The sequence below is a fragment of the Sus scrofa genome, chromosome 1, assembly GCF_054392235.1.
Source record: "Sus scrofa isolate SSC_HxYL_T2T_F1_AM1 chromosome 1, Sscrofa_HxYL_maternal_Yorkshire_Landrace_v2.0, whole genome shotgun sequence".
Lineage (NCBI taxonomy): Eukaryota > Metazoa > Chordata > Mammalia > Artiodactyla > Suidae > Sus > Sus scrofa.
This window is the reverse complement of record NC_139383.1, coordinates 253,165,350-253,193,261: the sequence shown is the minus strand read 5'-3', so window position 1 is coordinate 253,193,261 and position 27,912 is coordinate 253,165,350. Positions and strand designations below refer to the sequence as shown.

The 27,912-nt window shown below is 41.4% G+C and overlaps 2 protein-coding genes across 6 annotated transcripts in view; both read right to left on the bottom strand.

The window, feature by feature from the left end:
- Nucleotides 1–15,215: 15,215 nt before the first annotated feature.
- CAVIN4 (caveolae associated protein 4) lies at nucleotides 15,216–24,969 on the bottom strand. The gene is made up of 2 exons (XM_021066698.2): nucleotides 24,497–24,969; nucleotides 15,216–17,630 (listed from the first exon to the last, which is right to left on the bottom strand). The coding sequence occupies exons 1-2, from the start codon at nucleotides 24,902–24,904 to the stop codon at nucleotides 16,950–16,952; spliced, it is 1,089 nt and encodes a 362-aa protein (XP_020922357.1). The 5' UTR covers nucleotides 24,905–24,969; the 3' UTR covers nucleotides 15,216–16,949.
- The window catches only part of TMEFF1 (transmembrane protein with EGF like and two follistatin like domains 1), a 102,584-nt gene continuing 99,213 nt past the window's right edge, over nucleotides 24,542–27,912 (bottom strand). For 4 of the 5 annotated variants that reach the window (XM_005660298.4, XM_013993712.3, XM_084991192.1 and 1 more), the window contains one exon: nucleotides 25,412–26,533. In XM_005660298.4, coding sequence (XP_005660355.2) covers nucleotides 26,449–26,533 — 85 coding nt within the window. In that variant the 3' untranslated portion in view covers nucleotides 25,412–26,448. Of the gene's footprint in view, nucleotides 24,954–25,411; nucleotides 26,534–27,912 lie in introns of those variants that run through there. The other variant, XR_014824808.1, reaches the window with a different exon arrangement.

Sequence of the window (27,912 nt, the reverse complement as noted above, 5' to 3'; positions counted from 1 at the left end):
TTCCTTTGAACCATTGTAATATCTTACTGATTTTCTCATTAACTAATGAGTTAAATAAAATCTTGATACACATTTCATTTTATATTTGTATGAGAATCATGATTCCACTTTTTTTTTAAGTATCCTTCAATAGTATAATTACAGAGTTTTTTCAACAAAAAAAGGCTTGTCAAAATGTTTATGCCTAAGCATAAGGAGGGGAGAGCGATAAATACCCAGCTGTCCCCACCCCATCCCTATTTTCCACCATGTCCCTGATTCCATGAATCAGAGCTTAGGGTTCTTGTGTTCTCCCTAGAACTGTTTTCTAAATAGTGCAGTAGCCCCTCAGAGAAGTGGATGAAACTCCCCCTTCTGTCTTGCTTATTAGTATTCCAGATTGTGCCTCAGAGTCAGTGAAGAAGTGAGGATATGGAGGACATTTTCATAGAAATTTTCTGTAATATGTGATTTAATCTCACCTCAAAAGGATCCTCTTCTGGCTCAGAGAAAAAGGCTTTTTAACCTGAAGCCCCATGTCTTTCTCACAGGATATCTAGTGCCAGAGTTTCTTAGGCTGCCATCGTGTGGCAAACCAGAGTATGAAAGGGAAAAACTTGGACCAAGACAAGGGCAACAAGATACTGTATATAGTTTCCTTTAGCTCAGGTTCTGGAAAAGAATCTGAAAAAGAACATATATGTATACATGCACATACATATATATGTATACACATATAACTGAATCACCACTTTGCTGTACACTAGAAACTAACACATTAGTTACTTCATATACTTCAATTAAAAAAAAAAAAAAAGATGAGTACAAGTTGGTGGCATGCCTGCCTGCTTCATAATGGTCACTCTAGAACATGTGCTAGATATGAGGCTATAGAGGGAGCCAAAAACCCCTCAGTCCCTTGCCCTCAAGAAGCTTGCAATCTATAAGAGAGGAGACAGATATTAATTTTCAAAATCACACAAATGCAGGTAAAATTACAACCCTTAAAAAAATGGTCTGAAGGAGCTTTACATAAGTGCTCTGGAAGTAAATAAAAGAACTTCACCAAGGCAGGAAAAGTGGAAAAAGTTTCCCTGAGGATGAGATGATTAAACTGAGGCTCGAGTTCCCATCACGGCCCAGTGGGTTAAGAACCCAATTAGTATCCATGAGGATGTAGCTTCAATTGCTGGCCTCGCTCAGTGGGTTTAGGATCCAGCATTGCCACAAGCTGCAGTGTAGTTCACAGATGTAGCTTGTATCCAGTGTTGCTGTGGCTGTGGCACAGGTGCAGCTCTGATTTGACTCCTGGCCTGGGAATTTCCATACACCACAGGTGTGGCCTTAAAAAATAAAATAAAAAAAACTTGAGGCTTGAAAATAAGGATTTACTGGGTGAAAAAGTGAGGGAAGATGATTTCAGATAAAGGAAAGAGTGCCTGTAAAAACTCTGCAGCAGGAGGAAAGCAAGGGGTACTCTGGTCCAAGATAAGACCAGGGAGGTAAAGAGGGGCCAGCTTAGGCAGGGCCTCAGAAACCATGCATATCAGAGGGTTTTCTTGATTCTCTAAGCAGAGTCAAATCATAAAATGATTTTAAACAAAGAAGCATGACAAAATCAGAGTTACATTTCACAAATATTGCACTAGATATTAGTCTGGGTCCAATCCAGAGACAGAAATTTTACAGCAATTTGAACAGGGAAAGTTTACTATCAAGAATTACTAAAGGGAGTTCCCATTGTGGTGCAGTGGGAAACGAATCCGACTAGTAACCATGAGGTTGCAGGTTTGATCCCTGGCCTCACTCAATCGGTTAAGGATCCGGCACTGCCATAAGCTGTGATGTAGGTCGCAGACATGGCTTGGATCCTGCATTGCTGTGGCTGTGGTGTAGGCTGGCAGCTGTAGCTCCAATTTACCCCAGCCTGGGAACCTCCACATGCCACCCTAAAAAGCAAAATAAATAAATAAATAAATAACGGTTTAACAGGAAGTTGAAGTAACGAGAGACTGGCCTGTAACACATAAACAGAATTCTAAAAAATTCTACAATGATCAGCCACTCCCCAGACCTCGTTGGAGAGGAAACCTCAGTGGGGCCTAGATGGCAGAGAAGCTGCGGAGCTGCATAGGGACCAGAGGAAGCTGTTCAAAGGTCAGGAACTCTCTGGAGGCACTCCCCTATGAAACTGCCCAAAGAGGACACCAGGAGAAGTTTCTGGCTGTTGGGTGCTGTGGGCCAGTGCACTACACTCAGGAACCTGGGGCCAGAGCAGCAATGCACACAGCAGCAACGTGCAGAGGTCAGGACTCTCCAACTGAGGAAAACTTCCTCCTCCTCCAGTGTCTCTCCAGTGCCCTCTACCGACCGCTTAGCATCCTGCCAGCCAACAAAGGAAAAATAGCAGAAGGACACAGCAAAGCAGGCAATGCACAGGGGACTTGAAGCTGAGAGGCCATAAATTGATAACCAGCACACACTGGCCTCCATGTGGTGAGCCTTCTAGAAGAGGAGCAAACAAACCAGTTAGGAGGTACTTAAGTAGTCCAGGAGAAAGAAGAGAAAGTGATAATAACCTACAAGGTGCTGGACAAAATACACTTGGGAGTCCTGCATGGGCTAACAGGAAAGATACCAAATAGCCTGGTTTAGGCCCCTGTGCGCACTGGGCTTGCAGAAGAGAGGCCTCAGAAGGTGTGGCTAAGAGAGCGAAGAGGCTCAGCTGTCACGGGTCCCAGCAGGACGAGAGACTGGCAGCATCAGCCATACTGAACTAATTCTTTGTAAACAAAGGCATAGGAGTAGTATTGTTCCCAAGAGACAGACTTGCCAGGCTTACACAAACACATCAAGTACGATCAAAGCTGCACCCAATCCATGCAAATACTACCACAGCTGGACTTGCAAGAACAGGCCTTGGGGTCTCAAAAGTTACTAAGGGAGTTCCCGTCGTGGCGCAGTGGTTAACGAATCCGACTAGGAACCATGAGGTTGCGGGTTCCATCCCTGGCCTTGCTCAGTGGGTTAAGGATCCAGCGTTGGCCTGAGCTGTGGTGTAGGTCACAGACACGGCTCAAATCTAGTGTTGCTGTGGCTCTGGCGTAGGCCGGTGGCTACAGCTCCGATTAGACCCCTAGCCTGGGAACCTCCATATGCTGCAGGAGCGGCCCAACAAATGGCAAAAGACAAAAAAAAAAAAAAAAAAGTTACTAAGGTAAAGTGAGCATGACTTGTGACAAACCATCACTCTCATTTTTAAAAAGCTTTTAAATGAATCATTGTTTTTCTTCTTTTTTTTTTTCTTTTTTTAACAGCCAGCAAGCCTGGCTTTCTGGTCCTTCACAAAGACCTTCAACTTACCCACTGTCTCAAGATCATCAGCGGGAAAGGGTCCAGATGCAGAAGGTAAAGGGTCACAGCTTATCTGTAAAGAGTCAGCCCCCTCATTTTTCCAAAACATTAGCATCACCAAGTAGTGGAATTTTAGTACCAACTGAGAAGCCAGGGTTGAAGTAACTAAAATCTATTAAACATAAAAATAAACAACAGTATTTAACTGCTCCCTCTGGGCAGCAGGACTGAGGATAGGGAGGGGATGGGGCAGTGATTTTTAAGTGAACACTTCTGTGTGGTTTGATCATTTTTAACCAGGTCTGAAAGGAAAGGAAAGATGTCAAATGGATAAAAGAAAGTTGTTAGATCATTATGACAATGGACTGGAATTATAATTACTCAAAGAAAGCTACTCTTGGGTCTGAAAGTGATTCAAGGACTTATTATCTAAGAGTGGCTAAGTTATAGGTTATGCCTGAAATAGTCAACGGGGAAAGCACATTTCCCCTCTCTTGGCACCCCTTTGATTTCAGCTCTCTCAATACAACAGCAATACAATGCATTCTCAATACAATGGCACTTATAAAAAGAGCACTGAGAAAGAATTACTTAGTATTGATCTCTGCTTGTTTAGCAGAACTAGGATTTAGACAAGTCTGAATCTAGGAATAGCCTTGTTTCCTGAGATAGAGTTAAGCAAGCTCTTTTATTTCCATAAAGTTTTTGGAGTTCCCATTGTGGCTTAGTGGTAATGAACCCAACCAGTATCCATGAGGACACAGGTTTGATCCTTGGTCCCGCTCAGTGGGTTAAGGATCCAGCATTGCCCCATGAGCTCAGATTTGGCATTGCTATGGCTGTGGAGTAGCCCAGCAGCTGAAGCTCCAATTCTCCTCCTAGCCTGGGAATTTCCATATGCTGCAGGTGTGAACCTAAAAAGAAAAAAAAAAAAAGTATTTATTCACTTCTTGTAGTTCGATTTTGATAATGCTGCAACACTACTCCAAACCTCTTCCTATTTTGGAGGTGTGAGTCAGTTGTGAAAAAACCATCCTGGTGGATTTGCAAAGAAGGACCTGGCTTAAAGCTTAAATCCATCATCCTGCCCATAAAGAAGATATAAAAGGGTCAGAGTAAAGTTTGGAAGGGGTTGGATGATTTCTTTAGAGAGTCCTGCTAACCCTCCAACCAGAGATGGTAGGTGTGAGAGGCCTACCTCTCTAACTTCAAGCTTAACAAGGGGCCTCCAAAAAAGCACCCTAAGAGCTTACAGTTCAGTTGTCCCAATGGATCGCTGACTTCCACCTGGGAAATGTGGAGAACAGCAGAGTCTTCCTCACTAGCTGATTCTTTTTCTTGCAGTCTTTCAGAGGTTCTTCCTGCAGTGCCTTTCCTCCAGCAAGCCCCCGATTACAAACCCCCTGGCAACCTCCCCTCCTAACAGTTCAGCTCTAGGCTCTCTGCTGAGGTCTCCTCACCTCTGAGAAAGACCCTTAAGGAAAGTTCTTTTCCAAGAGCTAACCACCATGCCAGCTCCCTACCGCAGACCCACTTGGCACAGAGGAAATTCCTCTCATTATGTGAGAAAAACTCTTCTCTCATTATAACTACAATTTGTTCATAACCTTATTCAACCCAGGGAAGGAAACTGCATTTGTCCCACTTGCAAGGCTTTTAATTAACATCTTGGCCACCAGCCATAAATAACAATTCAAAGACAGGATATCGGTACTTCCACTACAAAGAGACCAAAACACACACACACACACACACACACACACACACACACACACACTTTAGATTTCTGGTTTGCAGTCGAGGCTGCAAAATATTCCACCGTGTGTGTGTATACATATCTTTTTTAATTGCCACACCCAAGGCTTGCGGAGTACCTGGGCCAGGGATGGAACCCGTGCCACAACAGCCACTGGAGCCACAAAAGTGACAATGGCGGATCCTTAACCCACTAAGCCACCAGGGAACTCCACTATGCGTACACAGCTATATTTTAATTAACCAATTCCCTATTGATAGGCTGTTAAATTACTACCAACTTAATTTATTAACACAATTCGTGCAAACCAAACTGCAGAGTCACCTGGGACTCCAGTCAGGCAGGAGCTAGGATTCTAAGACAGCAGGAGAAAGAAACTCGACACCAAGCAGGCCTCTGCGCCTGCGCACTGGAGCCGACTCATTGCCCCAGCAGCACGCATGCATCAACCAGGCAGCGGATTTCACGTCCCTTTTCCCTGCTCCCGTAAGCCACCTGGGAGAAAGGTAGCTTTCACTCCTCCTGCTTCCCAGCGGAACCTGTTTCCACAGGGTTAAGGGGGTACTTCTGCAACAGCCCAGTCCTGGAGGAGAACGCCACCAAAGTACCTCCCGGCCGGAAGGGTGCATTCATCCGCCTACCTGGGGACTGGGCTGGGTTCCGGGGAGGAAGGGAGCCTATCAGAGCCAAGGACCCGCCCCCTTAGCATCACTGGTTCGGGACAGGTGCGGTGGTATTGTACTCAATGATTTGTAAGGGTTAAAGAAAACACTGAAAGTTCCTGATGCTTAAAGAGCATAAATTAGTTGTGGCTATTGTTACTGCTTCCATGTCTACTCATTTTCCTTCGGGCGATAGTAGTAGTTTGATTCCACCTCTCCCAAGATTCATCCTGGCGCACTCAATCACCTTTCACCTTCTCAAGAACTTCTAATGAGTCATCACCCCTGTGGCCTTCACTTTGTACTTTTCTAACTGGACCTTCTTCAGCCCATCTCCCCATCATTTATACACAGATATCCTGTTGTCTTGGCTCCTCACCGAAATATCTACCTCTCCTGTGGCTCTTCCTGACTCTAATAATTACCACATCCGTCTGAAATCTGAATCTGAAAGACGAGTGGGCATTACTAGGTGTGTGTTTGGTTGTTGGGGTGGGTGAGAGTGGGAGAGATGTGGACCAAGGAAACTGCCTAAGCAAAGGTCCTGAGACAAGTGGGACAAAGTATTGGAGGACCTAAAAGAAGGCCACTGTGTCTCAGCATGACTGGAAAGCAGAAGGTGAAGAGGTAAAGTAGTAAGAGATATGAAGAGGCAAGCAGTAGCCAGGTCCTGCAAAGCTAAATATTTGGGATCTTTTTCCCTAAAAGTAATGAATGCCACCGAACAATTTGAATCTTTATGTAGTTAAAAGAATATTCAACTACCCCCAATCAATGAAAATAAAATGGATCATACAAATACATGAAATGGATAAAATCTAAATTCTGCTCATGTTAAGTGCTGGGAGCAAAAAAAGGTTTTTTTTAATACAGATACTATTATTACTACAATAGCCTGCTTCTCTACCTCTAATGGCTACTCATGGTTCCTCTGAAAAGTAACACCTAGCTGTTACTGACAGCTTACTTAATGCCAGCATGTTAAGTGCTTTGCATAAATTACCTGACTTAATAAAGCACCTTTACAAAGTGGGTACCATTTAGAAACTGAGATACAGAGTGCAGCTCACCCAAGTTCCAACAGTCAGTATGCAAATGACAGAGTAAGACATGAAGCCAGATATCCAATTATAAAGTTAAAGCTCTTGACTCCTGCACTAAATACTCCACTTAAACTTTAGGAAACTCATCACTGCACCTGCCTTTGAATATTTCCCCAATGCCTTGGACTTCATCCCACTATGCCCACTCATGAGCCCTTTTGCAAATCAGTGTCAAACGGACTCCAGGCCAAGTATGGAACACACACCCTTAGATACCACACAGCAAATCAAAGGCAACCTTTTGAGGGACACCCCTAGAACCAGAGCACCCAGACACTTTCTCCTGGTGATTCCATCTGCTCTTGACTTATTCTTCCCTTAGCAGCCTTTATTCTGATGCCACAATCTTCTGGCGGCTAAACCTAACAGTTTTAACAAATACTTGCTAAAGGAATGCAAACTTACCTGAATATAAGCCAAAGAAAAACAAAGAGACAAATCTATTGTAATCTTCTCCTAAGGATATTGTGATTGTTTTCTCATCCTGTTTGTGATTTTCTATGTTAAATCTCGCCCTCTATTCCTATCAAGAGCTGGTATGTTCCAATTTGCAGATTTATAAGCAATTATGAAAATATCCACAAGATGTCAGCCTTGAGCTGCAGTGAGGTTCCTGGGCTGCGGCAAAGGAGTCAACTGCTAAGGAGAAGGGATAGATGGGGAAGTCTGGGGAGTTTGGATAGTTTCCTTTGCAGTATGAACTAAGACAGGAACTGTAGTGAGCTTTTTGAATGAACAGGGTGGTTTGATTTTTCAATGGGTATAAATAATTAGATCAATTAATCTGATCAATAAATTACATCATATCACTGCTCTGCTCAACAGGTCCCAATATGCCTCCCTCTTTTACAGAATAAAAAGCAAACTCCTTACCACAGCCTATCTAACACTGTACTTGTTGCACCCTTCCATCCTCACCCACTTCAGCCACACAATCTCCGAACACACCTGAAACACTTCACAAGGAATTCTTGCATGGTTGACGCATTCAATTCAGACCACCTTCTCAGAGGTCTTCCTGGACACCATTTGCAAACCAGCACCCATCCAGCACCACCCACCTATAATGCCCACCGACCTTACTGTGACTTAGATTTCTCCTTAACACTTTTCACTGCCTAACATATATTTACTTGATTATTAGTCTCACTCTGGAATGTTAATTTAGCTCTCTGAAAGCAGCAACTCATCTTGTTTGCTGCTTTTTCCCCAGAGCCTATTAAAGTACCAGGCTTATGAGAGATGCCCAGTAAATTCCAAATAAATGACCTTAATTCAAAGATATTCAGAAAAGATATCATACTTCAAAAATTCATTTGTTTTCATTCAATAAATACTTATTAAATACCTAATATAAAGAAGGCATTGAATTACGGGAGGTACAAGATAATAAGACATTATCTTACTGATGAGAAATATAGTCTCTTGCTCTTTAACTCATAAAATCCCAGTGAGAAAGCATGCACAGTATCTTAAAAGGTTTTACAAAAAGAACAACATGAATATGACAACCATGGCTGTACACTGTAAGAAATTATGGAACTGGAGTTCCCGTCATGGCTCAGCAGTTAACAAACCCTACTGGTATCCATGAGGACTCAGGTTCGATCCCTGGCCTCAATCAGTGGGTTAAAGTTCCTGCATTGCTATGGCTGTGGCGTAGGCCGGCAGCTACAGCTCTGATATGACCCCTAGCCTGGGAACCTCTATATGCTGAAAGAGTGGCCCCAAATCGACCAAAAAAATTAAAAATTAAAAAAAATAAACTAGGGAACAACAAAAATATGATGTGTGTGTTTATCCTTGGGCATTTCATTTACTACCCTGTCTCCAAATAAAAGATTTTCAATTCTTAAACCTTCTGAAGATGTATATACACAGTAGCCTTTCTTTGTGGATAACATGATTCCCTTCCCCAGCCTTTCCTTCCTCATTTATGTTGTTTTGTTCTCAGTAACAATGGAGACTACCTAGTTACCCTTATTCTTCAATCTGCACTATTTAAAGGTGTTCCTGGCTTTAATCTTTAATTTGGAGCTGAGTGGGTTAATTCGTTTGTTGTTGTTGTTGTTGTTGGAGTTGAGTGGGTTTGTTTGTCTGTTGTTGTTGCCTGAAGACTCATGACTAAATTTCATGATTTCTATGTCCATTCTCCCCATTCCAATATCCTGAGCCTCTGGGGTATGGGGCGGGAACTGTAATAACCATGCCTTTTCTGCACAAAATTTTGAAAGTCAAGAAAAATAGTCCACTGAATGCATATGTGGTCTCCATCAAACCATGGAAGTAACTTCAGGCTCCTTTGCTCCCTAATCAATTATTTAGTCTCTTTCTGGCTGTCTACCCTCACAGATGTCATTTTGGAGAAGAAAAAAAAAGAGATGCTTAAAGGAGATTATTACTGGAAGATGATTTTTTTTTAAAGAATATGGGAGAATGATTAGTAATCTTAAGTAATTTTATGCTCCAATACAGGTTTGCCTGTAACGCTGGTGATTTCATGTGAGAAAGATGTATGAGTTTCAAGTAGAGAAAATTTGGGGGTACTGTCTTCATCTACAACCTATGGTTTAATTGGATATTTTCTCTCCTCTTGAAGAAAATGTAGTCCTATTTCTTAACAGTTGACAAGCATATGAATCTTCTCCATTGCTTTGAACGACAGCCAAGATACCCCATGCATAATTCTGTTCATATATTTCTTCTCCTTACGGAAACTGTCCAAATAAATGTGGTCACTTGAAAGGTGCTGGTACAATTAAAGTGTCAAACTCATTTCAGTGGATTTTATTTTACCCTAAAACAACCTATCTGCATAGTTTGAAACTCTAAAGCTTATTCAGGTAAAAGGCTGAATAAGACTCCGATAAATTAGGAATATTAGCCTATGAGATTATAAAATAACTTGGCTGCTTATTAACGTTGTGATATTAATAAGCTATATGCAAGCTGCAGCCATTAAGTATTACCTTAATGGGCTTACAGCAAGAAACTGGACTAAACCCTCCAGACTGTGGGGCTCACTGTAGTTCTAAATTTAAGCTGAGAACAATATTTAGTGAATTACATCAGGGAGGTGTGGAAACCAGTGTTTGATAGAGAATTCTTGCCCTTACAAAGGTGGTAAGAGTCACAGACTGATGAGGAGACAGTTCTTGAAATGAGGGTCCAAGAAGAATCATTAGGAAGAATAGCTTAACTTACAAGTCAGCCAACTTCTTTACCTCTTCCTTTCTTTAAGGACATCTTTATCCAGTTCTTCTTTCAAACTCAAACCACCAGAATGTGCTCACAAAACCCCACAATTTCACTGACCTGTGCTTCCTCTAACAAGCGTGTGGATCTGCCCTCTCCTCTGGCCTGGGATCTGTTAATATCCTCCTTGCCTGCCCTCCACATGGTCATTGAAGATTAGCACCTCAATTCAGTGGATCCAAAATAGGCCTTCTCGGCAGGAGCTACCTTCCCTGGGCTACGTTTAACTCTACATTAGGCCACAACAGCACAATACAGGTTATGGCTTCCAATCGGACCTTATGTTCTGGTGCGGTGGGTTTTCTGGGCCAGAAGCCCCAGTCTCTCTGCCTCCCATCTCCCTACTACCTGCCCACCTGAGCTGGGTTCCTCAGTAGGCCTGGCACCGGGGTGGGGGTGGGGTCCCCGCCATCCCCTTCACCTCCTGGCTGAGTATGTGAGGCCAGCCTGTGGGTTTCACTGCTAGGTGATAAAATGGACCCTGCCTCGGCTCCACAAATGTTGCCTTCTCTACTGCCACACGAGAGCATGCTGGTTCCCAGACAAAGTCTTTCTCCCGTCTTAGGTCTAAGAGGCATTCTCCCACCGAATTTACCAGATACTCTACATTTAGGGGATTTATTGGACATTTGGCCAGCCAGTAATAAGATGACACCTTTGTGATCCATTTTGCTGGTGATCCTTATATGACCTCTTTCATCAGGCAGAACCTTGGAAGAGAAGAGAAACGGGTTGCATCAAAGCCCATCTTGAACCAGTAATAGATTTGGAATGTCGTGGTCATATCTAACATGATAGACACCAAAGGGTGACATTTGAAACCGAAGCACTCACGATGAGATGGAGGCTCTCACAGCAACCATGGCAGCCGAGTGGCTGCATGAACCCAGGCGATTGGCCTTGGACAAGGTACCAGGTTACAACAGCTTTTACTGTAGCATCAGCTGCAATACCAAGCACAGCTTTGGCTAGAATCCTCAGGTGCCAAACAATAACTGAGATTAGAAAAAAAGAAACAAACGAACGAACCAAAAACATCCATTCTTAGAATCAAGGGTAGCTTTTCTTTGGACCACACAATGAGCAGACAAAAATCTGGCCTTGAGCGAAGGTACAGATGGGAGAGAAGCTCTCACGATGGCCTTAGACCTGAAAGGCTATGCCACTTCCCAAGGACTTTAGAGTCCTGGTGGAGAGGCAAGGCCCTTGCTAAAACCAGGAGAGAATCATTCTGAATCAGGCTTTCTTCAAGCATGGGTGAGGGCCACAAGGGCTTGACCAGACAGAACTCTAGTGTGGAAGCTTCTGTAGTTATGTGCCTGGCTCCCTTTTGTTTCTCAGGCTATGCATGGGCCTGTCAACAAAGGCTGTCAGAGCGAAGAGTAAGAGGGCCCTCGGGAGAGTGCTCTATTAGAGTTTCCAAATGGGATACCATATATCCTATCTCAGTGAATAAGCAGGAGCACTCACCTAGGCAGAAACCTGGCAATCATTTGCTCCCCATCACAACCCACATTTAAGTTTATCCCATTCAGAGCTCTGTTACAGCTTAAGGTCAGGCGTTACTCTCTTACCTGGAAAAATGCAAGGACCAGAGTAACTGGTCTCTCTGCTCCTGGTGTGTTAACAGAGCATCCTTTCACAAACATCAAATCTCAGCACTCCAGGGCTTCAAATCTCCTTGGCTCTCTAAGGCCTTGTACATAAAATCCAAAACACCTTCGTACAGCCTCTCCAGCTGCATCTTGCCTTGAAGTCTGTTTTTAGCTATTGATTGGCCTTCAAATGCCAAGTGAATACTATTTTCTCTAGCTTTCCCTGATAACCCTCCCCCAGCTTCTTAGATGTTCTCTCTCTATGCTCTCATCATCCTCTCTTAAATCTGAGGCTCTAATCACATTGTGCAATGATGTTGGGTTACCTGTCTATCATGGATCCAAGATACCTAATGATGGCTAGCATTCAGGAGGCTCCCCAAGTGCTGGGCACCCAAAGATGAGCAGAATAGGGTGCCTGCCCCTGAAAAGCGCCATCTATTCTAGAAAACAGTCGCACACATGAACTAAAACATGATAAGTGGTATGATGTATAATCAAAATCTTTTTTTTTTTTTTTTTGGTCTTTTGTCTTTTGTTGTTGTTGCTATTTCTTGGGCCGCTCCCGCGGCATATGGAGGTTCCCAGGCTAGGGTTCGAATCGGAGCTGTAGCCACCGGCCTATGCCAGAGCCACAGCAACGCGGGATCTGAGCCGCGTCTGCAACCTACACCACAGCTCACGGCAACGCCGGATCGTTAACCCACTGAGCAAGGGCAGGGACCGAACCTGCAACCTCATGGTTCCTAGTCGGATTCGTTAACCACTGTGCCACGACGGGAACTCCTATAATCAAAATCTATAACATCTTCTCTTCCATCTCTACAGTACCATTATCTTATACACAGCACTAGCACATTGCTGAATTTTTGCTCAACACAGTGAGCCTGAGATAAGGTTTGGGAAAGGGAAGGAGGTAGGACAAGGACTACATTCTTTTTTTTTTTTTTTTTTTTTTTAGGCTGCACCTGCGGCATTTGGAGGCTCCTAAGGTATGGGTCAAATCAGAGGTGCAATTGACAGCCTACACAACCGCAGCAACATCAGATCTGAGCCACATCTGAGACCTATATCATGGCTTGCAGCAACGCCAAATCCTTAACCCACTGAGCAAGGCCAGGGATTGAATCCCCATCCTCATGGATACTAGTCAGGTTCTCAACCCACTGAGCCACAATGGGAACTTCCAAGGACTATGTTCTTTGAATCCTCACATAGAATCTGGCATATAGAGGTGCTATGTATATTGAATACAGGAGTAATTAATCAAGCCCTTCCTAAGGGGTGGGAGGTGACCCAGGAAAGCTAAAAGGAGGAAATGGACATTATCACTGGACTTGAAAGTCATCTCCCAGACCAAATGGCATAAGCAAAGGCATCAAGTGGCAGAGCAGTCTGGGAGAGTCCTTGTCCAGCACAGCTGATTTTAGGAAGATGCTCAAAATAAATCCAAAGCCTAAGGATATTCTGCCACTCTTTTCTATCCTCTCGGGAATCCTTGGATGTCCTAAGAGACTCACAGTGAAGAGGTAGTTATCCTACACCTCCTCTTCCCATGAACTACACTAAATGATTCTGACTTGCTAAGGAAAGCTGTAAATCCTCAGAAATCACATTAACTCAGAAGTGGTCACAAGGACACAACAAAATTCAGCACTAAGGCATCTTTGTTTTTCACTCACCATAAACCAGGTACTGGTGTGCCCCAAATTCCAAATTCCAACAGAGCTGAGGATGAGACCATGGGAGTCATTCCCCCTAGTCTTGACTCAGATAGGCCAGAGCAGTTACTTTGGGATTGAAACCTATAATTTGTTTAGTAGGTTCAATAAAAGTTAGAGAAAACATGTCTCAAAAGAAAAACAATACTTTCTTGTGAGGAAACTGCAGTTAAGAGTGATTCTGTGTGATATTTTATATAACATGACTTTTATACCCTCTAGGTGATAGACTTACAGTGAACTTCAGTGTTATGAAGCAAACCCTTAAATGTACATGACAGACAAGGAATAAAGTCAAAATAGGAGTTCCCTTGTGGCACAGTGGGTTAAGGGTCCAGCACTATCGCCACAGCAGCCCAGGTTGCTGCTGTGGTGTGGGTTCAGTCCCTGGCCCGGGAACTTCCACATGCTGTGGGCACAGCTAAAAAACAAAACAAAACAAAATAATAAAGTCAAAATGAAAATACTACGTTTTGGTTTATATTTTTAATTTATGAAAACTTGTTCAAGCGAGTTCATACATACCACAAATACATACTCAGCAAGCTGGATATTCATGCTCCTATCACTATTTTGCACTGGGCCTATTTCTCTAACCTATGAGCCAGAAACAGGCCACCAGAAACTCTGAAAGCCTCTGAATCCATCAAGTGCAGGAGACAGAGCTGCACTTACCTTCTCTGTCTATTCTGTAGAAGAATTTGAGACTAGGTTCCACACCAAGTGTCTACAGATGTTGCATTGTTCTGCCTCAAAGAAAGAAAAGGGGAAGCAACCCAACAAATGGTTTTATTTCAGTTGTTTACAATCTAACATGTTTAAAATTTCAAAAACACAGAAGAGTAAAATGAGTAGAAAAATCTGTGTTGTCTGAAACTTTAAAAATAGAGAATGTTGAAAAGAAAATTTCTTACATTAATTGGGGATGTGTGATTTTGCAGCCTATAATAAAGAATTTTTTTTTTTTTTTTTTTTTGGCCACACTCACAGCACACGTAAGTTCAAGAGCCAGGGATTAAACCTGTGCCACAGCAATGACAACACAGGATCCTTACTCTGTTACACCATCAGGGAACTCCATACAGACATTTTTTATGTCATGAAAACAGGGAGAAAAGAGAAAAAGTTATGAATGTGGAACTGAGGAATGCTCTAAATAGAGGAAGAAATATTGAGAAACAGAAGAAACACAAAGGGGGAAATCCTAGTACCAAGAAAGCAGTGTAAGTTACAATGAACCTCTGGGAACATGAAACTGCTCCAAGTCTACCATGATAAAGACCTGACCAAGTTATAATGTCTCGTACATCAAAATTCTAATGTACCTTTGTGGGAAGTGTTTCACAGCATATCAAGTCTGGTTATATAATAGGCTAGTAAGCAAATGTACTTTACAAAAACTCCTTGACAGTGATAATTGCAGAAAAATATCTTAGTTCAATCAATATCTGCTCTGCATGAGGTCAGAAAAAAAACCAAAAGCATGTAACTTCTTAACATTCTACTTATCCTAGAAACCTGTCTATCATAAGAAGGGTTATAGTGTTCATCGTGGCACAGTGAAAATGAATCTGACTGGGAACCATGAGGTTGCAGGTTCGATCCCTGGCCTCGCTCACTGGGTTAAGGATCTGGCATTGCCGTGAGCTATGGTGTAGGCCGCAGATGCGGCTCAGATTTGGCATTGCTGTGGCCAGCAGCTGTAGCTCCGATTAGACCCCTAGCCTGGAAACCTCCACATGCAGCAGGGGTGGCCCTAAAAAGCAAAAAAAGAAAACAAAGAAGAAGGATTATTATATCAAATTCATGCCATATTGTTTGTATTTATTAGTCATAAAACTATTTATAAATAGGACACTGACATCAAACTTTATAATAACTTCTTTTTAAAATTCAAATTTATTACAGCTTAAAGGAAATATGTTATTAAGCATCCAAGCTCTTTCTAAACTGTAACATCTTTAAAAAATTATTCCTTTCAAAGTATTGTTCAAAGTTGTATACGCTTTAGTTTTCAATATAAAAAGATAGTGAAGAGATCAACAATTCACAATTTTATGTATTCATGCAGAGTGAAGAGGAAATGATTCTGAGTCAAATTCCCAAACCCAAATAGCTGAGTAACTGAGATAAATATTTTAAAGCTGATTCGTATGTTTGTGTGTTCATTACAATTTTTAAGCATCCAAAACTGATCTGAAAGCTGACTGTTGTTCAAACTCTTTAAATTCCACAATTCCATCATTTCTTCTACGAACCAGAAGATTTAAACATACCCAAGCGCAAAACCAGAATGAGCATTTCTCTCTTTAGCCATCATATCTACTTCTGGATTGGCTAGATCTACAGCTAACAAGTAAGGGGATGGATTTGGGCTTCCTCCAAAAGCAGCTATGATGAACTCCTAAGAACACTGTTTTGGATAGACGGGCCCTGAGGGGTTCCCTCTGGAAATCAGAAACATCTGAGGTCATTTCCAAGCACTGCACCAGGGGTGACTTTAGAAAGACCTCTTGAAGACAGCCACATTTGCAAGCTTCACACTGCTCAAAACACTGTTGCTCCAGTCCATCAGAGATCTGAATCAGAAAAAAACTGGAAAAGAATTTTCCAAGAAATGTCTTCAGACTCAACACAAACCCACAGTCTGGTTTTACTCCTTGACAAAAACATGTCACCCAAACATTTATTTTTCATTCCTGATCCTAAGAAAAGCTTCTGAAGACCACCGTTATTGTGTGTCCCACTTAGGTCTTCACTGCTTGGAGCTCAGGGTTTTTTCAGATGTAATTATTTTGATTCTGTTTTTTGAAGAACAAGTTTTGTTTTCTCTGGAAATGGTTCCTGTTCCCCCAGAATGTGTAACATTTCCTTCATCTTCACAACAGTCCTCTGAGATAGGCAGGACAGGCGAACTCTCTCCATTTTATCAGTGAGCCCGTTGGCAGATGACCTGCCAAGTGGCTCCCTCTAAGCAAAGGTGTGATGCCAGAATCAGGTGCTCAAGTCCAGAACTTCAATGTTTTTATGCAAAAGCATCAAAAGGGGATGTGAAATAGGGATGTAATCCACATGTGAGTTATCACCCTTCAAGCTTGGCCACAATATTTGCCTTGACCAAAAATCAAAAGTCCACTTGGAAATAAATGGCCATAAATTTACCTTTCATTTTTTGCAGACTACCAAGCACCTAACTGGCCCTCGCTAGGAAAACTATTTTTCTGGTGGACATGGGAAAGGAACTTTAAAATCCACAGCTGCCATGAGAGTGACCTAAGAGAAAAAGCTGTTAAAATCGCATAAGCCCTGGGGGAGAGAGAGAAAAAAAAAAAAAAAGAAAGAATTCCCCAGGAAGTCACAAGGAAATGTATTTATTATCTGTACTATCTTTATGATTTTAAACCTAAGAAATGAAACAGCCATACCACACGTGTTTTCCTATATGGCATATACATGTACACGAGTACACTATTTAAACAGAACTGGTGATTAAAGAGACAATTATATTTAATTTCTCTTTAGAATTACTGTTTTAAATCTAGCAAAAGAGATTCGTCATCCTCTACTTTCACCTGGGGTTTAAAAGTAACTTTTAAAGGCTCGGGGGTGGAGGCTTCCCCACCGCCTCGGGGAGCATGCGCAGGGCTCGCCTCCTCGCGGTCCGTTTCACTGAGCACCTCGGTGTAGAGCGGGCTGACGGGACCTGGAGACTCGCTCCTGGCAATGATGTCCACACCCATCTCCCTGATCTCCTCCCGACCTTCGGCCACAGCTCGGTCTTTAGTCTTCGACCTAAGGCTACGCATCTTAAAAGTTTCCCTCGAGGGTGCTGCGTTAGAAATAGATTTCTTAAACCTTTCCCCTGACTGTTTCAGCCTCTCCCCCGACTGCCTTAACCTCTCCCCCGACTGCCGCAGCCGCTCTCTCCTCTCTGGGGTCACTATTCTGGTCCTAATCCTATTCACTTTCTTGTCAAAATTCTGCCGTGTCTTCTGCATGTTTTCTTTGGAAAACGCCTTTTTGAGATTATCAATGCGCTCCTTGCCTGACTTTCTAAGCCTGGCAGATCTGCTCTCTTCAACATAATATTCTTCGTCTGAAGACAGATCAACTGGGGGATCCAAGACATCGTCCTCCTCCTCTGGACTCTCGGTCAGGCTTCTGTCTTTCACAACAGACAGGGACGTGGGACACTGAACCTCCTCCTGAAGGAGAGAGAAAGCCAGCTAAGCGTTAGCAGGTGTTCATAGACCTCCCCGCCACGCCTTTTTCAGTGTCCTCTGCGGGCTGTTTACATTCCGCTTGCTCCTTCAATGGGGTTATTTCTCAGGGTTTCTTTTTCTCAGCACGCACCCCCCCACCCCCGCCCAAGCTCACCCTGAGCAACCTTATCCACTGCTCTGCCTTGAGATCCAACTGTAAGCAGACTCGCAAATATTTTATCTTCACCTCCCCCTTTTCTCTAAGATGAAGACCCATTTCTAAGCACCAGACTTCTCCACCTAGATGTAACATAACACCATAGCACCTCTCACTTAACATGTCCAAAAACCAAGACCCAGCCACCACCCTTTCCTGGAATGCTCAGCACCAATAGCGAGAAATTTCAGAACTACCATCCAAAATATTCCCTCCTCTCATTCTATATTCAGCTGGTCACCAAGCACTGTGGATAACACTGCTTAATAACTAATCACTCTTCTGTTCCCTCCCCTCCTTCTTCCAGTCTCTCCCAACATCTTAATTCAGGCCCTATAACCTCAGACTTGAATTTGTACAGAACTTGTACCTCTAAAACATCATCTAAGCAGTTCCTGAGAAATGTTTATAAAACATGGCTCTGATCACATCCTTTCTCTACTTTCAAAGTTTGGGAGCACATCAATACTCAAAGGATAAGGCACAAATCCTTTAGTATGACTAGAAGTCTCTTCAGTTTGAGCTAAACCTATGTTCTCACTCCTCCAGTCCAGCCACACAACCACCCAGAGCTTCTCAAACTCAAACTGTTTTCACCAGTCCATGCCTTTGAATATATATGGGTTTTGCTAACTTAAATACTTTACCTCTTCTCAGCTTTGTGAACGAAATCTTCCAAGAGTCAATTCAAATACTCTCAACTTCCCCAAGAGACCAATTCTGTCTCCATTTTATACCCAAATGACTTTGATATACCTCTACTTATAACATTTACCAGTTTGAACTGAATTAGAACTCTACTCATTTGTGTCTCCCTGAGGTCTTCACTAAATAACAGGTCCCATGAAAGCAGAGATTTTACCTTACTTATGTTTAATGCCCAGCATCTAGCAGAGCATCTTGTACACAATTGGTATACTCAGTAAATGACTGTTGGAACAATAGGAAGTATATGCCTCATTCAACAAATAGTTACGAAGCATCTACCATGCACCAGTCAATATTCTAGGAACTGAGAACCTCCTGGGAATAAAACAAAGTAAAAGAACCTGTGGGGTCTTTTGTGTTGTCCTTTTTGTTTTTTCTTTTTGTTTTTGGCTTTTTAGGGCTGCACCAGCAGCAGAAGTTCCCAGGCTAGGGGTTGAATCTGAGCTATAGCTGCCTGCCTACACCACAGCCACAGCAACGCCAGATCCAAGCTGCATCTGCGACCTATACCACAGCTCATGGCAATGCCAGATCCTTAACCCACTGAGCAAGGCCAGGGATTGAACCCGTATCCTCATGGATACTAGTTGGGTTCGTTACTGCTGGGCCACAATGGGAACTTCAGAACCTGTATTCCTAAACAGAGAAATAAACAATGCTTACACAGTATGTTGGATGGTGATAAGTGTGAAGGTAAAAAATAAAGCAGAGACGGGGGACACACAGTGACAGGGAAGGGTGCTCAGAAAGGCCTCATTCATAAGGTGACATTCAAGCCTAGACATGAAGGTAATGCATGCATCTAAGAGGAAAGGAGAACCAACAACGAGGACAGTGTGGCTGAAGCAGAGTCATCAAGGGGCAAAAGGAGGAGGAAAGAGGGTAAAAGGTATCGGGAGGGCCGGCGAGCTCATGTAGGGCTTGGTATCCAATAATAAGGACCATGGCTCTTATCTGAGTGTGATAGGAAGCGTTCTGAAAAGTTCTGAGGAGGACAGTGACATGCTTTGACCCATGTTGCAAAAGGACCACCTGTTGAAACTAGGCTGCTGAGGGGCAAGATAAGAAGCAGGAAGCACAGTTAAAGACCACTGAGGTCATTCAAGTTGAGAGATGGATCAGGGTGTTGGCAGAGGTAGTGGTGAGAAGTGGTCTGATTCCAGATCCATTTCGAAGGTGGGAACCAACAGGATCTGCTGCTAGATTTAGATGTGGAGAGTATCAAGGATGAATCTCAGGTACATGGCCTGAACAGCTCAAGGACAGATTTGCCATTAGCTGAGAAGGGGAAGACAGGAGGAAGCCGAGACTAAACCTGCTGACTTAAGAGATGCCCACTGTACATCCAAACAGAGAGGTCCAGGAGGCAGCTCAACCTGGAATATAAGCCTAAAATTCAGGAGGGAGGTCTGGACAAGAGACAGAAATTTAAGATTCATTAACTTAGAGATGAAACTAAAAATCATGAGACCAGGTGAAAGAAATCACCCAGAGTGAAAGGGTCTACACTCAATTGATTATTCATGAATCCTTGGAATCAAGGTATGTTTCAGAAATCACAACAGTTCAGATTTGGGGGAAATAATATATACTATTCCCAGTGAGCTCTTGGGAAGAAATATTTTTGTGGCAAAAAAAAAAAAAAAAAACCATGAAGACTCACTCACTCTAAGGTGGGATAAAGAATATATACAGTCTTACGCTACCTGAGCTCGGGTTTTTGCCATCAAGTGAGTTCAGGTTAAGCTAGGTCTTGCTGTCAAATAAGTTACAGCAAAAAAATTTTATTTTTAGACATTTTTAAATTTTGGTGATAGATAAATGGATTTTGGACCTGAAGAAGAGATTTTTTTAAAAAGAAAAGAAAAAGGAGAAATTTCAGCCAGTAGGCAGGAGGAAATCCAAGACAGTGTCACCCCCAAAATCAAACGGGAAAGATGTTTCAAGAAGAGAAGGAGGGGCTAATATGCCAAATGTGTCAAAAGAATAAGGATGAGAATTGGATTTGGGAACACGGCAGACACTGGCAACCTTGAGAACTCAGCCCAGAAACAAAGCAGCTGAAGGACTCCAACTCACTATTTAGGGATTATTTCTAAAACTAAACAAGAAAAACTTGAAAAATCAAGAGATTTTTAAGTGAACCATGAATGAAAATGTATCAGAGAAACTGGGCTCCTACTTCAGATCCAGATTAAACCTGTTCACCAAAAAAGTTTACTATGTAAGAAATATACTGACACATATTCCAAAAGCCATCAGGCTGATAGTCAAGAAGGTATTCCCGGAACTCTTTTTCTCTGGATACTAATTTAAAATTAAATTCTTTGGCTACAGGATCGGAGAGTCTAGGAGCTTAAAAAAAAATAAGTCAGGCTATTTCATAGCTCTCTGATGAATCAGTTGGAAGCAGCAACATTATCCGTCTCCTTTCCTGACACCTGCTACAGGGAGTAGCTTCGGAAGCACTGAGTGGGTTGGTATGGCCTGAGTAAGTATAATTAGAAAAGGAGCCAACAAGTGATTACTCTTGGGTAAGGAGAAACCCCTCACAACCCTGCTATGAAGGAAGAAATCCACTATAGTTCAACTCAGGAACACCCTTCCTTCACCTGCACAAGTTCTACAAAATCAGTTTTCAAAACAAAACAAAACAGACGTAGAGTCAGAGAAAGTACTTATGTGAATCTATTTGTTGCGGCTCCTATGGTAGGAGATACCAGGAGTTACAGGTGAATCAATCACAAAAATTGATTATAGGGGAGTTCCCGTCGTGGTGCAGTGGTTAACAAATCTGACTAGGAACCATGAGGTTGCAGGTTCGATCCCTGCCCTTGCTCAGTGGGTTAACAATCCAGCGTTGCCTCGAGCTGTGGTGTAGGTCGCAGAAGTGGCTTGGATCTGGCGTTGCTGTGGCTCTGGCATAGGCTGGCAGCTACAGCTCGGAATAGACCCCTAGCCTGGGAACCTCCATATGCCGCGGGAGTGGCTCAAGAAATGGCAAAAAGACAAAAAAAAAAAAAAAAAATTGATTATAGGGTTGAATTATAGCTCATTTCCAAATACAATTATTACATATCTTTCCATGTAAACATCTAGGTAAAAAGATGATTTTTGTAACAAAATAAGAACCTTGAGTCTGAGTGTGGTGGCCTTGATTATCAAAGTAATATAGGTAGGAGAATTTTAAGTATTTAGAAGTCTGGGACTTATCATTAGAGAATGGCCAAATACCTCATTTGGGAAGCACAAGGCATGTGGTTAATAAGAAAAATTGTTAGATGATACAGCAAGCCTCCTGGCTTTCATGGTAAGAAAGTCATCAAGGTGAAAGCATGTTCAAAGAGGAATCTTAATTGTATGATAAAGAGCAGATAACCATGGAGATAAAGTACCAATAAAGACTGCCACCAAAAGATCTATCAAGGGAAAACTCTTTGAGGAAAAAATTAAATGGAAATAAAAAGTATACTATAGCTGAATTACTCAGCTTCAAGTTAATTTTAGTTGAAGGCACAATCTCAATATAACCACTTATACATATTAACTATGAGAATGAATTACAAGAATTTTAACGGCTAAGAAAAATCCATGTGACTGCTGTATACAGCGTTCTAACATCTAATGAATCATCGAATCCATTAGTATTTGCCTTTAACTTTTCTTTACAATCTCTTCCACCACAGGAGATAGCAAATGCTTACTGACAAAGTGCTGCTTACTCTGAACAATTTAACTTCACAGACTCTTCATAGTCTTGTGCCTCTCACTCACTTTTTTCATATCATCTTCTGTTCATTCAAGTAACTGTAGGGGCTCAAGTTTCAGGGAGGAAACAGGTGAAGAGAGAAACAACTTTACAAAAAAAAAAAAGAACTATGTCAAGAGACAAACAAAAGGCAATTACTACTTTTCAGAAACTTCTCTGCTTTATTTATTAGCCTTGGTAATTTTTTTTTTTTTTTTTTTTTTTTTTTGGTCTTTTTACCTCTTTCTAGTGCCACACCTGCGGCATATGGAGGTTCCCAGGCTAAGGGTCTAATCGGAGCTGTAGCCACCAGCCTACACCACAGCCACAGCAATGCCAGGTCCTTAACCCACTGAGCAAGGGCAGGGATCGAACCCGCAACCTCATGGTTCCTAGTTGGATTTGTTAACCACTGTGCCACGACGGAACTCCATAGCCTTGGTAAATCTTAATTAGAACCTGGTCTACTCTTCACACAAAGGTTCTCAGGAGAAATGCTGGATACCAAGAATGTTTCCTGTCATGTCTCATGCACAGGGAGGGTGAAATATACCATTACCGTTAATGTCCTTGGAAAGCAACTTCAAGAATGAATACCACATCCTTCAGTACGAAATCTACATCCCCATTATAGACAAGAACACTGAGACTGCTTTCTGAGAGTAAGATGACTTTTTTTTTCCCCCAAAAAAATTTAAGTCTAAAGAAGGGCTTCCAGGGACCTGACAGGAGAGGGAAAAGGTAAAGATGTTTAGAGGGCATAGTCTAACGTGTCTGCCTTTGAAATAAGCAACCCTTCTCTTTCCTCTGATTCTTCCTCCTAAATAACCAACAGGCTCTTAAAAACAAATTCAAGATAACACTCCTCCATTGCAGTGTTACCTTAAACGTCAACAGTGGGCTACGGAAAACTGACTGAAGTATAAAGAAAGTCCTGGGGAGTTACGGACGACATCCTTGGTATCTTACAAATACCTGCCTGCAATCCAACTGTGTTCCTATTTCACGTTGTTTTCATTTTTCTAGGTTTTTTTCTATGCATACAGGCATACATCCATTTTAAAATACCGTGTGATAACACTGCATATATGCACGAGTGAACAGCGCCACACACATTCCTGATTTTACGCTTACAACAAAGCCTTTGACGTGAAATTCTGGGGCCAAAATGTATGTGAATTTTTAAGGTTCTTCACACATACTACCAAAACCACCCTCCAGCAATGTTCCCATTAATACTGCTACCTGCAGAATATGAAAATGCTCATTATCTCCTACTCTTAAAATCTGAGAGTATGTTTCAGTAACTGCAAATATTTAAATAGGTGAAAGTGGACTTTTGCTCATTTATTTTGTCTTTTGTAAACTGATTGATAATGACTTTCCAATTTTCTACCATGAAGAAAAGTTCAACTTTTCCCTTTCAATTTGTGAGTTTTTAAATATATTATAGATAGTAGGTATTTGCCATGGATGTGTTCCTATTTCAAAAAATACGGGTGTCAAATGCAGAGTAAGGAACTTCTTAGCTCAATATACAGTGCCACACAAAAACTATCACTTTAAATTAGCTAAGTAAAAAAACTTTACCATCAAATATAAGAAATTATTTATGTGACTCCTACATGTATATAACTATAAATAATAATAAAGAAGAACTATCTGTTCAGTGTTTTTCTTACCACTATGGCTTACACATTATTATATGTAAAAATTCCAAAAGACAAATCTACATCATGAAAAGTTTACATTTCGTTGTTTAGGGCTTTCCGGGCTCTCCATAATAAAGAACTATAGGTCCTCGGTTTCTTGTTTCATACAACAAAGAGGTGTTTTTAATTAGAGGCTTCTTTGACACCTTCTAGTTCTATCTTCTCAAAGGATACGAGAGAGCATCATGCTAATATGGCTAATACGCCAAAAGAGGCTTACCAATATTAAGTTTCAAAGGCAAGAAATAGACTCAGCTAGACCCACAGTTCACATTTCACGAAATGGTTGAGAAGCTCAAAGCACTGACATGACAGTACACCGGTGAACACAGACATGGTTTTACCCTGAGCTCTCTGATGACACAGAATCCCACCACACACGTATACACAACAGTTACAACGTGACACTGGAAACTGTGACCTCTCGGCAATTGAAGGATGCACATGATGGCAGTAATCAAGCTAAGCTCAGGTGCAAGCTCACCTGGAATATTACCACACGGAATTTGTTCTTCTTTATTATCTCCTCTTGCTTGGCTTCAACTTTTTTCACGTGAGTTTGTTGCTTTTCCACGCGGGCCTTCACGTCTTTAATGTGAGCACTGACCTTTCGGGTTTTCTCAAACAACTTGTTAATGACATAGCTTGTGTTGCCGTGTGACTGTGAAAACTTCAGCAGGTCAATCTGGACGGACTTTATGGCATTTTCCATCTCTCTGTGTCTCTCCTCTATCCTCTTCTGGCTTGCCTGCACACTGTCCACAATGGCAGCCACTTTGTCCAGGACAGTCACAATGGTAAGAGCGGCGTCTTGGTCTTCATCTTCTGTAACATGCGACAGGCGGTTCTGCTGGATTTTATCAGCATTTGAAGCAGACCCATTATGTTCCATTTTATTTGTTTCTCAGTGAAAGACGTTCTTACCAAAATCAATTCTGGCACTAAGAGCAAAAAGTTAGCTTGATAACAGGCAACAGGGTTGTTTAAAGGGTTGGAAACCCCACCCCTGGAGACTGGTCAAGTATCTGTAACTACAAATACCCATACGTGACTCTTCTGCAATATGAACCCTTGCAAAGCACTGGGTGCTGTTCCAACATGCTTACTGACTGACTAAGGGACTCAAATAAGACTGTGTGGGTAGAGAGGAAAGCTTGTTTAAAAGAAAGTTCCCTAAGGCCACCATGTTACTAATATTACGCCTAGAAGCCAAATAACCAAAAAAGCAAACTCTTAGTACTGGGTGAAGTTTTGCCTTTAGACAATTTCCAGCAGTTTTTGTAAAAGCAAATGGGAATTTTGAACTGATATCTACTTTTTCTATTAATTTCACACATTAAATGTACTGATATATTGATATGAAAGAATGCAGTAAATAAACACACCAAAACAGAAGCCATATAGTGAAAACATTATATTATAACATGCTTTTCCAAACCAAATATTAAAATTAATATTTAATTTTGAACATATTTTTTAATTCTACATGCATACTTCTGAATACCTAAACTACATGTTAAACAGCTGAATACATTCTATTCACACTTCAGATCTTTAAACACCAACAATCTATTAATACAGCTATTACTACAGGACAAATTTGGATAGAGGTCTTAGATGATTTTTAAGCTCACTTGAAGAGCACCAATCATTAACAATCATTTTTGCATTTTATTCACAAACACTGATACAATTGGTTTATTTATGTTAAAACAAGTATTTTCTTTAAAAATGAATGTGTATTAAAGTAGTTTAAATGATAGAGTAGGCTTTATTCCAATCTGTTTGTTAATGACTATTTTCACAACATCTAAATCTACTTTTCAGTGATCTGTTCCATCATTGCTACCAGACACTTTTTAAAATTAATTCAGAATTATTTTTCCAAAGAGAGAAATAATCAAATTCCAGCCCATACATCTTATAAATAATTTACATCTAACACACACAGCTTTACAGTTCATGCGATAGGCAGTGTCTAAAAAATCAGTTAATAAATCTCAAAAACATTTAAATGTCTAAACACAGTGTCTTCTAGATTTTTTTTTTTGTAAGAAAAGTAATCTGTAAACATCTTTTACCTTTAGTTCATGCTTGGTCATTTGCTGTGGTCACTGTGGAAGAAGTGGGTATGACTTTATAACCATTTGTGAAGTGGTCCATCTTTGCAAAAATATTACATTCCATGGGTAAAGAGCAAGTCTTAGAATTACCATGTGGTACAAATTTGTGAAATCAATTTCTGTATTTAAAAACATAAAACAAAGACTACTAAACAGTCCAAAACTGCTGTAGCTATATATTCTAAATACGAGCCAACAGTACTACACTAAAAATGTCCAAAAATAAGGCCTCTGAAATAAATATTTCCATTCTTTAAAAAAAGACATAATAAATGTACATCACATGGTCAGTGTACATATAAAAGTCATCGGATTAAACCATTCTGGATGACGTATCTGAAGTAAAATGACCTAAGTTTTGCTTCTGTCTTCGTCCTCTATTGTTTTTAGGGCATTTTCTGTTAAGAAAAAGAAAAAAAGAAAAAGGTCATTTTGCCTAGGATATTTCAAATGTTTCCAGAGGTAACACACACTTCACACAGAAAGCCGTATTACATGTGATCACATGAAAGGGAAAGAGATGCTATTTTATGACAGACCAACAAGTCAGATTGCTATCTGCCCTACAAAGCTGGGAGGCAAGAGGGTTATACATACAGTGCAGGTATGAACACAAACAAAACATTCCCAGGGTCCCCCTGCTGCATATGCACCCCTGAAAGGAACCCTACCCTTCTAGCCTGACAACTCCCAAGCCACAGTGACTGCTAACACATGAACTTGCGACAGGAGAAAGGATCCTGGACTATGTACTTTTCCCTGAGCATGATGACACTCCCAAAATGACAAGGACAGCTTAGATAAAGGAAAAATCACAAAGAAATGTGCTTATTAACCCCAGATCAGAATACACAGGAAATGCTTTGTGATTTTAGACAATGACTCAGGAGAATCTGTTTCATACCCTGCTTGGGCAAACCACAGAACCTGGTACAGAACTGCCCTGCTGGGGATAAGGGATATTCTTGGCTCTGCTCTCATTGTTCTGTAACTGCTCTTGTGCCTGCCTGCTAGGATGCAAACGTACTAGCTCTTTCTGTGCACAAAGTACTATGCTACACAATGTGAAATAAAGGGACCGGAACAAATTCCAGTAATTCTGAGTTTGGGCTCTGATAGAAGCTAGCTGGGCAACCTCATTTTCCTATAAATAAAATATTAAAGAGTTGGACTGACCTCTAAAATCTCTGCCAACAAGGAATTTATAATCTAAGGGAAAGAAAGTTTTGAGACTATGAGGACTTCTACTGTAAAGTTCTAGGTTTTTATTCAATTCAAAGAACACTACTTTGTCTTGACTTCAAAGCCTTGATGGTAACTTCCATTTTACATATTGCTTTTTACAAAATTTATCTTACTCATCCTCATAAAAACACTCTGAAGTAGACAGTGCTGGAATCATCTCCATTTCTTGACTGGGGACACTGGCTGAGAGGTCAAGCAACCCTCTTTAACTGTCACTAACTCACCACGATGCTGGACAAGTTCCAACTTCCTGGGGCCACTGTTTTTTCTTCATACAATAAAAGGGTTTGGCTAAGATGATGTTCAACATGAAAGATGATTCCAAGCATAAAAGAAGAAAATTTTATTCATGCAGTCTTGATAAGAGAGTCAATGGGAACATCCTTTTAAAGGACGATTCCTTACATGTAACAGCCACCACAGGAGACGTGAACAGCTGTTCCATAATGTTCTACGTGGGAGAGGCACTCCTTAAAAATTCAGTGCAGATAAGTCCAAGTACATGATTATAATATTCTAAATCCAAGAGAGC

Coding starts and splice junctions, on each gene's coding strand:
- CAVIN4 (XM_021066698.2), bottom strand. CDS start 24,904: ATGGAACATAATGGGTCTGCTTCAAATGCTGATAAAATCCAGCAGAAC. Junction 17,631..24,496: donor TCCGTGTGGTAATATTCCAG/GTGAGCTTGCAC, acceptor TCTCTCCTTCAG/GAGGAGGTTCAGTGTCCCAC.